Source organism: Protopterus annectens, chromosome 12.part0 (assembly GCF_019279795.1).
Source record: "Protopterus annectens isolate FY-2018-M chromosome 12.part0, PAN1.0, whole genome shotgun sequence".
Taxonomy (NCBI): Eukaryota; Metazoa; Chordata; order Ceratodontiformes; family Protopteridae; genus Protopterus; species Protopterus annectens.
In genome coordinates this window covers 96,874,371-96,886,870 of record NC_056746.1, presented here as the reverse complement: position 1 = coordinate 96,886,870, position 12,500 = coordinate 96,874,371, and the positions used below count along the sequence as shown (strand labels likewise).

The window sequence follows — 12,500 nt, the reverse complement described above, 5'->3', positions numbered from 1 at the left end:
TTGCAATTCCCAATTCGATTGGCGTTTGCAATCACCATCAACAAAGCTCAGGGCCAGTCTTTAAAATTGTGTGGTTTAGATCTACACACGGATTGCTTCTCACATGGACAATTATATGTTGCGTGTTCTAGAGTCGGCAAACCAGACAATCTCTATATCTGCACAGACAATGGAACAACAAAAAATATTGTATACCCACAAGCATTGTGAAATTAAACATATTAGAAACGTGCGCTTTCTCTTTTCTTTCTTTTCCATTTAACCATACTGAGCCACAGCAACGCATGGCCGGATACAGCTAGTATCTCTTTAAATAAAAATGTAAATGTTCGTTTGTTCAAAATCTTAAAGCTCCGAAAGTTCTTCACCGATTGCTTTGAAATTTTCATACAATGTTGCATTCGAATACGCGCGTATTGTTATATACCTACTATTATATAGATGTGACATGTTGCATTCGAATACGAGCGTGTTTTTATATACCTACTATGGATTCTATATATTTGTATACAAATATGCAATTTTATATGTTTTTGTTATAACTTTCTTACTTCTTTTTCAGTGCAATCGATCTGCTTTAGTTCATCCAAATAATGCCTCGCAGAAGATCAAACTTAGGTCGTCGTACTCACGGAGCGGAAGCAGTGCGACGAGTAATTGCAAATCAAACTGAGGAAGAACGGGCATCAGCGAACAAGCGAAACAGACAAAGAATGGCTCAAATACATGCCGAGGAAGCAGCAGAGCAACGTGCAGCCAGACTTGAGGATGCACGATTGCGAGCACGGCGATTGCATTCTGCAGCTTCAGATCTGCTTCATTCTCCTCAATCGACACCAGCGGATGAAATAAATGCTTGCCTGAAATACTCTACTTTGCGATGACACGTAAAGACGTTAAAATTAACTACAAATATGCGTGTCCGACTGCAAAACGATCGATCAGCTGAGATATGCTCACATCAATTGCTGGAAATTGGGAACGGAAAGGTGCCGGTTGATCTGACCTCAGGACGAATTTCATTGCCTCATAACTTCTGCAATTTAGTGACGTCAAAAGAAGAATTTGTTGAAAAAGTATTTCCCAATATTCAAACCAATTATAAGACTCACAATTGGCTGACTGAATGAGCTATTCTTGCGGCCAAGAACAAAGACATCTACGAAATTAACAATATTATTCAGTCTAACATTCAAAGCAAGGCAGTCACATACAAGTCCGTCGACACTGTTGTGGAAGCAGATGAAGCGGTTAATTATCCAACAAAATTTTTGAATTCACTCGATCTGCCAGGGATGCCTCGCATTCTATGATTCCAGCGGGGATATGCATTCAATTTTAAGATTGTGTGTGTGTGTGTGTGTGTGTGTGTGTGTGTGAGTGTGTTTGTGTGTGTGTGTGTTTGTGTGTGTGTGTGTGTGTGTGTGTGTGTGTGTTTTTTTTGATTGATAATAATAAATAAAGTGTGTGTGTGTGTGTGTGTGTGTGTGTGTGTGTGTGTATATCTATAGCTCATGGGTTCATAGGCAGATTCATAGGTATGTACTAGGCTATCACCCCTGGGGCCTATACAAGCCCAGCCAAAAAGGTACCCTGGCTTTTGCCACCCAAGAAAATGATTTTCCTGTGCCACTGTCGAGCAGAGCCAGAGAGGTGATCCCTGGGGTGAATTTCCTATTTCCCTATTTAATATATATATATATATATATGTATATATATATATATATATATATATATATATATATATATATATAATCCCAACGCACTCTAGCACTGGTTGGTGTATATATGTAAAGCAGGTTAAGCAAAAAATAAATACAACCAATATTTTCTTTCTGTTCGAATTTATTATTCCATTATGGTGGCTTCGGACTGCCACGACTCCACAGCAAAACAAACCGGTTTCACCCAATAGGCGTCATCAGTGTTCAAAATGCCCGGATCCACTTGCAACACATTTATATACATTAGTCAATACTTGCTTAAAGTGACAGATCACTTTATAGCAACATTCTCATATACAGTTCTAATTATGAAAAAACTCACTAAGCAACTGTGTGTTAGCACATATCAAGTAAATTCAAAATAAAAATAAAAATAAAAATAGAAATAAAGTACAGTTGTGTTTACGTGCACCAGTTGAGAAGTCAGTGTATATGTATATATGTATATATATATATATATATATATATATATATATATATATATATATATTTATACACACACACACACACACACACACACACACACACACACACACACACATATATGTAATTTGGTCTGCTTTGGAATGCTTTTTTGGTGCAGATTATGTATCATTTTGTAACAGTTTTACTACTCATCTGTTTTTAAGTTGGATAATGAGATTTGATTTTTTTCATGTCTTGTGACTGCTTTACAGCTTAGTGTTGCCACATTTTGCTGTCAAATATTTGTGCTGTTATGCAAGGTTTGAAAAAATCAAGAAACAGAGCTACATTAACAGTAAGTGATGAAGTAGTTAATCTTTTCGACCAAAAATTTTTAGGTATTATGATCAGGGCAAAAGTGCTGTTGTACTTTTGTAATTTTATTGCATGTGATTAAGTGATTTGTCAATAAGATATGTTCTGCCCTTTCTTTTATATATTGAGCAGCAAGCCAGCTTTTGTCTTTGTGCTTTCACCTTCAACAACAGTGTCATCAAGACTTCCTAACTTTCAGCCATTAGAGTGGTAGCATCTGTATGTCTGAGGTCGTTAATATTTCTCCCAGGAATTTTGATTCCCACTATGTGATTCATCTAACCTAGAATTTTAAATGACATATTCAGCGTATAAACTGAATAAGTGGGGTGAAGATATACAGCTTTATTATGCTTTCCTAGTCTTAAACCAGTTATTCTATTGTTGATTCTAACTGGTGTTTCTTGTTCTACATACAGATTTGTCATGAGGCAAATAACTTGACTATGTGTCTCAGTTTATCTAAGAAGCAGAAATAAATATTTCTGAATTTAATATTCAATATTTCAATGAATTCAATAATTCAATATACTGTCAATCTAAGAAGCATAAATAAATATTTCTGAATTTAATATTCAATATTTCAATTAATTCAATAATTCAATATATTGTCAATCTATCTAAGAAGCAGAAATAAATATTTTTTTCTGAAACTCCTTTGCTTTCTCCATTATCCAGTGGATGTTGGTAGTTCGATTGTTGGTGCCTCTGCCATTTTAAAAGTAGATTATACACCTGGCCGTTCTTGTTCCATAGATTGCTGATCTCTCTAGCTTGCAGGATTTTAAGCACTGTCTTTCTAGCATTTTTAACGAATGGAGCTGTTTGATAATTTCATCCTTTTTATCATTGCCCTGTTTTGGGATAGGAATATAAACTGATCTTTTTCAATCTAATGGTTGCTGTCATGTTTGCTATAGTTGCTGCTAAATTCCAAGCTGATTTTAAGCAATTCAGCTAGAATTCCATCACTTCCTGTGGCCTTGTTCATAGCCAGAATTTCTTGGTCACATTTAACTTCACTCTGCAGGATATCGGGGTCTAGATTAGAGTGCATGCAATCATATGTGTCAGTGATGTTATGGTCCGTTTTATATTGTTCTTCAGTGTATTCCTGCTACATTGTCTTGTTTCTGTAAGATCCCTACTATCTTTGTTTTTTATCACATGCTCATTTTTATCTAAAGTTTCCCTTAATATCACTAGTCATATTGAATATATTTTGGAATATATTTTGATGTCACCCCCTGGATAATGTCACAAACTTCTGTCTATAGTTCTTTAGATAATCTATCCATGACTTCTAATCCCTTAGCCCTATTTATCTATCATCCATCCATCTATCTATCTATCTATCTATCTATCTATCTATCTATCTATCTATCTATCTATCTATCTCTCTCTATCTATCTATCTATCTATCTATCTATCTATCTATCTATCTATCTATCTATCTATATATCTATCTATCTGTCTATCCATCTAATCTATCTGTTTGTTGACCAACTTAGTTCCACTAGTCTAGTGACCTTTTTTCTGGGGAGGTCTGAGGAGGTATTTATGCTAGTAAGGGAAACTTGGCCAGGGCATTGGGAACTTCTGGGACTCTTTTGCCATGAGATCTTTTAAATTCACCTGAGCACAAGCTCAAGCAAATGGGACCTCAGTTTAGTGTCTCATCTGAAGGATAATGCACTGAGGAATGCAGCACCCCCCCAATGCTGCACTGCAGTGTCAACAATCCCTCTTCCTGTTGTGGGAATAGAACCCATGACCTTCTGCACCATAGGTGAGTGTGCTACCTGTTGCACTACTAACGTTTAAGTCTATTCTTCACCTCGCTTGCAGTATTGTTAAGCTCATATCTCTCTGACCTAGACCCTTTTCTTGCTCTCTTTATTTTAATTATAAATTTGAATGGGAACTCTTCCATCTCTGACTGTAATGTATATCGTCAGTCTGATTTCTGCATTGAGTATCTGCTGATAGCGATGTGTAATTCCATCTCTTAGGCTGTTGAGAGAGATTTGCTATGAGCACTACCTTGCCTTGGCAGACTTCCTTTCGTCTATGTCCTGCTGCATTTTATACTTCTTTGTAAAGAGACAAACGACATGCCAGCACTTACAGATCTGATTTTCTTGAGCTCAAAGATCTTTGCAGATGATGATTGTAATCATAAAATTAAAAGCTGCTTACATTTTGGAAGGAAAGTTAAGGCAAATCTAGATAAGATTTTAAAGAGCAAGGATTTCACATTGTCAACAAAGGTCTATTTATTCAAAGGTATATATTTTTTCCAGTGATAACATATGGCTGTGAGAACTGTACTTTAAGCAAGGCTGTGTATTAGAAAATTGAAGCTTTTGAACAGTTCAGTTGAAGATTTTGAACAATTTTGAAGGTTCCATGGACTGCAAGAAAATTGCGTCATTTAACACTTACATTAGACTGGATATAAATCCTCACTGTTTGCTCAATGGCCTGATAGTAAAACTGAAAGTCAAACACTCTGGCCACATAATGCAAAGACAGGATTCAGCAGAAAGACATTCATGCTGTGAAAGACCGAAGACAAAAACAAGAAAGGGGCAGCTGGAGCTGAGATAGAAGGACAGCGTTACTGAAGCAACAAAACAAGAAAGGGGCAGCTGGAGCTGAGATAGAAGGATAGCGTTACTGAAGCAACAAAACAAGAAAGGGGCAGCTGGAGCTGAGATAGAAGGATAGCGTTACTGAAGCAACAAAACAAGAAAGGGGCAGCTGGAGCTGAGATAGAAGGACAGCGTTACTGAAGCAACAAAACAAGAAAGGGGCAGCTGGAGCTGAGATAGAAGGATAGCGTTACTGAAGCAACAAAACAAGAAAGGGGCAGCTGGAGCTGAGATAGAAGGACAGCGTTACTGAAGCAACAAAACAAGAAAGGGGCAGCTGGAGCTGAGATAGAAGGATAGCGTTACTGAAGCAACAAAACAAGAAAGGGGCAGCTGGAGCTGAGATAGAAGGACAGCGTTACTGAAGCAACAAAAACAAGAAAGGGGCAGCTGGAGCTGAGATAGAAGGATAGCGTTACTGAAGCAACAAAACAAGAAAGGGGCAGCTGGAGCTGAGATAGAAGGACAGCGTTACTGAAGCAACAAAACAAGAAAGGGGCAGCTGGAGCTGAGATAGAAGGACAGCGTTACTGAAGCAACAAAACAAGAAAGGGGCAGCTGGAGCTGAGACAGAAGGACAGCGTTACTGAAGCAACAAAACAAGAAAGGGGCAGCTGGAGCTGAGACAGAAGGACAGCGTTACTGAAGCAACAAAACAAGAAAGGGGCAGCTGGAGCTGAGATAGAAGGATAGCATTACTGAAGCAACAAATGTGAGTTTGTAAGAACTTAAAGGTACAGTTCTTCACAAACAGGCCCGGTGTACTAAAGTGGTCGAGATCAATGGGAGTTGGATTTGACTCAATGACTAAACAACAAGGACCTTTCAAGCATTTTGGACAGTGGATTGAGGATACAAACTGATCGGTAGATTTGTTTTGGTTTATCTCCTCGTTTAACAGCAGTAAAATGTGTAGACTTTCCATGTAGTTGGAAAGCATACTTTGTAGATATTGTATTTATTATTACTGTACGTGGTTATGCACTAGCATTTTATATGTTACTTTTGAAAGATCAGTGCAGGAGATCCCATAGTTGGTGATCCATGACCAGTCATTTTATATAATAGTTTTTTAGTTGCACTTACCGTGACAGGGTTTATTCCAAAGGTTGATATAGTAGAAGGTTGAATTGTTGAGTGGAATGTTTATTTTAATTACTATAATATATTAATTAAATATTAATTATACAAGTATCAATAAATTTGAAATATTTAATTACTTTAACTATATATAATTAATATGTACTACATGGGAAATTTTGATTATGATTCAAAATAGGGAAAAGGCAGCCTTGTTATACACCTCTCTGACATAAAAGAGATGCATAATATCATGCAGCTTTTAGTGCTGCTATATTCATCTCACAGCAGAACATGCACAGCATTTACCACAGAACACTTACAGAAATAGTAAAAGCTGCAAAGCACTTCATGCTGACAGACATAAAGGCACTTTGAAGTGTTTAGCAGCTTTTAAAGCTGTTACTCCATCAGAATTGCACTTTGCTTCTTCCTACTGCCTGTGCAGCAGCTGTGTTTCACAGTTTTGAAAGCTGTAAACACTTTGTGCCTTTTTCCATAAATAGTACATCAGAACAACAAAAACTCTATGTACTACAAAGAATTTTGACCAGGTTTCTCTGTTCTTGTTATGTGTTCCTGACTTGAATGACAGCTTCAGTTTGCTCCACTCTCAGGGTGACTTTCTTGACAAGCATGTCTCATATCCATAACAAATTGTCTTTTTTACTGTCCATATATATGTTGATAATTGGAAGACTGACATATAAATATTAAATGAAAAAATGCCGAATCACAGAATAGTGGTGAACTTTTCTTTTTATTATTCTAGATGTGGAGTAAATATTGTTCAACATTTCCTTACATTTTCTGGGCGCACGTATGTTTTCAGTTCACCAACAAAAGTATCTGTGTATACCAATATTTGGTAATTTGTTAGGTACTGGCTTGTTTGGTGTGGATTTAATGGCTTTAGATACATCTAAAAACATGATGAAAACAGGAATACAATTGTCTAGTGTTTCAGAACGATTTAAAAATGTAAAGGTTCAGTTAGACATTTATTTATTTATGTATATATTCTCTGTAGAATCTATGTTATACAAAACATGACTGATACCCAGATATTGAATATCTTACTGTGAGATTGCAAACTAATGTACACTCTATTATTTCATTTTGTATTGCTGCATGCTTTAATGTTGACATTCGTATTTTAAGCTATGTATTTGTTCATGCCTATGTAATATTTGTTAGCTATGTCTGTAATTTTTTGTGAAGCTTTTCTCCCCAGGCTTCTGCCGAAAATGGGTTTCTCATGGCCCAATTGGAGTATGCTGAAAATAAATGGAATTAAATAAATAAACAAACAAACAAATAGTGTTTCACAATGTATTTGTCTGTTTTTTATTTAGCTTTTATTTACCAGGTTTATCAGATTGGGTTTTGTCAAAAAACCCTTTTCAGTGGAAAACTGTGGAAAAATCTCCAAGTGACTGTCTTTTTAAATAGACACTCAGTAATACACATTAATCCACATATATTAAGAAGTACACATTCATTTGCTAATTAGTCTACAGTCATATTTAATAAAGGCAACTATTACAGTGTAAAGGATACTTATGCATTAGTAATTGTTGAGCACTGAGCATTTGAAGAGATGTATTAGTGGGTTTGTCAGATAGATGATAGATCATGTGATTAGTTTTATTTATTATTATTTATTTAACATTTGTTTAAATAAATAATAATAAAGCTAATCACATGATCTATCATCTATTTTTGTTTCTAAGCCACGGTGGTGCAGTGGTAGCGTTGTTGGCTCACAGCAAGAGGTTCTCCCATTTGATTCTCAGCTGAAGCGCATTCTGTGTGGAGTCTGCATGTCCTCCCCACTGTGGAGTGGCATTCGAAAGATGTGCCTTTGTTGAAGGTTGGGCATCAGGCTGGCACCTCAGCACCGTAAAAATCGAATGCCAATCATTAGCGGACCAGAGATCCGCTGTGGCGACCCCTAACCGGGAAAAGCCGAAAGAAAAATAAAAATAAAAAAAATGCATTTAACATTTGTTTACCAGGATAGTCCGACTGGACAACAAGTGTCCATTTTCAGTGGAGTCCTGGGAAGAAAAACTCCATAAGTTTACAGAGAGAAGAAAAATTTAAAAAAGAGACATTACAGAGTAGCAGCATACAGATTATAGTGTTTACATCAGTTAGTATACAATAAGAGGATGTTAACACTTTTGGTTGAAAATACAAGTGTACAAAATATACAATGAGAGTAGATAAGATATATATATAAATATATATATATATATGTAATATATATATATATATATATATATATATATATATATATATATATATATATATATCTCTATACATACATACATACATGCATATACACATGCACACACACACACACACACACACACACACACACACACACACACACACACACACACACATATATATATATATAAATACACATGCATACGTACACAGACACACACACACACACACACACACACACACACACACACACACACACACACACATACGTACATACACTCATATATCTAAAATCTAAAATCTAAAACCCATCCCCTGTGGAAATATGTTGATATCATGCTGAAAAAATGTTTAGAACCTTTTGAGCATATTTGTAAAGACTGTTGGGGCTTTTTACTAAAAATGAGAAATGCTGAATATTCTGACAGTTGTATGTTCCTAACCAAAGATGTTGTGGAACTTTCTAATGTGATTCTCCATGAGTTGGGGTTTGAATGGTTTCACGATTTTTTTATGTGAATGCATGTCTTTGGATAATAACATGGTTAATGTCCTAGTACTTTGCATGGAGTTGGTATTCAAACACAATTATGTGTATTTACAGGGTCAATATTTCAGGCAAAAGAAGGGGGTTGCCATGGGGGCCGCTAGTGCCCCATCTTTGTTAATATCATGTTATTGCAAGGGAAAGGCACATTTTATTCAAATATTTCGAGATGAAACCCTGGAAATTGTATCTCCATTTCCTTGACGATATTTTTATTGTGTGGGATAGAACAGTAGAGGAAATAGGGGGGTCTATTGATTATATGAATTCCACTACCTCTTTCTTAAAATTCACCTATGTGTATGACTTTCATTCTATTAACTATTTAGATATTTCTATATCTAAAGACTAGAAAGAGAAAAGATGGTTCAACACAATTTATCGGAAACCCACATATAGTAACAGCATCTTGCATTATGAGAGCAACCATCCTTCTCATCAGAAGTTTGGCATAGTGAAGGGCCAGCATGTTCATCTAGCCTGTATGGTATCAACTTGGGAGGAATTTTTAAAGGAATGTGATAAGTTGGGCAATATGTTCATCTGCAGGGGGATACCCTAAGGAAATGGTTACCAAGGTGTATGAAAATATCAAAATGAGAAGGGAAAGAGGTGAGATAGTTCCCCTTATCCATTCTTCTATTACTTCAATAGGGGATATAGTTATGGGAAGGTTGAAAGGAAGCCAGGATGTCCAAGGGGCCTTCATCACTAAATTTTTTACTGAGCCATTTAAGATCAAAAATATTCTGTATAAATACTTGCATTTCAAGGAGGTGGCCAATATACTGGCAGAAGCACCCCAGGTGGTATACAGAAGGGGTAAGACCCTGAAGAATTATTTAGAACATGCGACTATAAATTGTGGACCCATCTATAGCATCAAAAAATGGGGAACTTATAAATGTGGTTGTTGTGCACAATGCAAGGTAATCATGGAAGGGGACCATGTTTGGGTCAACCACATGAACACCCAGTCCAAGGCTCATAGTAATTGTAATTCTGTAGGGGTGATTTATCTGTCCAAGTGTCAGAAATGTGAGCATTTCTATGTTGGAAACACTAAGAAAATTCAGAGAGCGTAATTATGAACATGGTTTGGATATCAGGAAGGGGGAACATAGGAATGCTTTAGCCAAACATGTAATGGAATATAGTGACCATTGCTTTGTTTATTTTGTTTTTTTGTTAGAATGTGTAGCAAAGGACCTCGGGGGTGGGGGTGGGGTGGGAAGATATCCTGGTGGAAAAAGAGTCATGTTGGAAGATTAGATTGAATGCCACCCTCCACCCCCGGTTTGAATGAGGGTCTTTCTTTTTCCAGCATTTTAAAGCTCAAATGATATATTGTATAACCTGAAAGTCAGTATCATCTTAGTATATGTGTATTAGCTTGTGAATGGGTGTATATATTTACATATGTTTACATTCATAAATGTGTGTTTCTTTTTAAATCATAAGATGTTGAATTTAATGTATTAATTAAGGGTGAGATTTTATTGGATATGTGATTAAGGGGGAAGGTACTTAAGGATGGTTTTTGGTGATGTACATTGATTCTGGAGAGTTTTTTAAAGAAAGCACTCAATCCTTCTAAGTGTTTTAATAAATCATTTTAATACTCTCCTGTGTGTTCTTGGCTACACATCTGGGCTGACCTGCTGTGTAGTTCTACAGTTTGGTCTGTTTTTGGTCCTGTGGTTACTAACTGAAGTCCTTGTTATTCAAACAAACAGAATACCTGCTTGTTACTATGGTTCCAAAATCTCAGCTGTGGTGATGGTTATATTATTTTTTCAGCATACTATAAAAGTAGAGTACCCTCTGCTGAGAAATGTGGGGGGAAAATACCACCACAAAGACACTACCGTGTTCTAGAGCTGCAGGGGTGGCTAGAGCTAAGAGCATTCTTAGTGTGACGACATATGCTGTTCATGATTTAATATTGGCGTAAGAGCTGCCATGCCTCTACAGGCAGTGAATCAGTGAAGGTATTGCAGTGAGATTCTACGGTGTACAAGCCTGTGTTTACTAGGAATCAGTGCATAAAACTACATAATCCATACAGAAGTAATAGGAAACCTGAAGTGATATTGTACTGATAATCCCAATATTGCACAGTCTATAAGATTACTTTTTTGTTACAGCAACATTATTAAATAATATATATTTCAAATGCAGACATCTTAACATGCTTTGTTTTCTTTATTCTTCAGTTACTCAGGGATGTTTGTACTAACAATGAACCTCATTTGGCTTGGATAAATGCCTTCATTGGTAGAATTTTCTGGGACTTTCTCAGGGAAAAATATTGGGCTGATCAAGTCACAAACAAAATTCAGAAGAAGCTCAGTAAAATAAAGGTAAGCAGAAATACAGGCTGCCTGAATGCATTTTGTAGGTGTGTGTGTGTGTGTGTGTGTGTGTGTGTGTGTGTGTGTGTGTGTGTGTGTGTGTGTGTGTGTCTGTGTGTGTATGTATGACTGTGTGTATGTGTGTGTGTGTGAGTGTTTGTACATGCATACATAAAAGTGTGTATACATATTTTATATATATATATATATTTATAATACATGTAAATAATTTATACAATAATGATGCATTTTAAAACACACACACATATTCTTTCTCGCTCTCTCTCTCTCTTTCTATATATATGATTGTCTCATGTAACAGCAAAACCTCTTTTGACCAAAACAAAAAACATAGGTCTTTTTAGACTGAACACAAAATATTGACTCCCCTCCCTCCAAAAAACACTATTTTATTTGGCCAATTCCCCTGTGTCCCCTGCTAATTATATATATCAAGTCTAAGATCACATAACAGTGTGGAAAGGGCAAATTCACAGACCTCCTGTTGCGTGATCTCATATAAAGCAGGCCAGCAACCAGGAAAACATGAAAAAAGAACGCTTACTGACTGCAACTGTATTCACAAGGACCTATTACACGCCTTATAATAATGCACTTAAAAGTGTAGATATAAAAATACATATGTTTATTTATAATTTGCTTTCTTGGTAGTCACAGTGGGTTTGTCAATCTTACCTGTGTTTCATGAAATGTTGCGGGTGTATAAAGGTCATTTAGTATGTAAGCAAAGCGTACCACATCACACTCACAATAACAATAACATCAGCGAAGCTAAAGGCCATACAAAAATATTTTCTGATCACTTAAACTTGTAAATTACTTTAACTTGAGAACAAAAAAAAATACTTTATGTTGAAATCAAAACCTTTGCATCTGAAATCTCTGGTGATCTTTGCTCTTTAGAAGTAAAGTGTTTTGGAGCTTGTATTTTGCTACAGAAGAACTCTGTTAGCACAATGCGTGCTATAAATGACAAATCAGAGCATGTACTGGTGCTTTCACTGCGAATGTATCATTAAATCTCAAGTGAACACCACGCAAATTGTGATCAGACGCTGTCTGTCCAAAACCTGCTGTTATTTCATAACTTATATTATGGCTTAGC

General features: G+C 36.2%; 1 protein-coding gene across 1 annotated transcript in view; it reads left to right on the top strand.

Annotated features, from left to right (window-relative positions):
- LOC122816372 (testis-expressed protein 2-like) overlaps positions 1 to 12,500 on the top strand; it is a 434,050-nt gene that overhangs the window by 184,166 nt on the left and 237,384 nt on the right. The window contains exon 6 of the mRNA XM_044089116.1: positions 11,237 to 11,383. Within this exon, the coding sequence (XP_043945051.1) occupies positions 11,237 to 11,383 (147 nt within the window). The remainder of the gene's footprint in view (positions 1 to 11,236; positions 11,384 to 12,500) is intronic.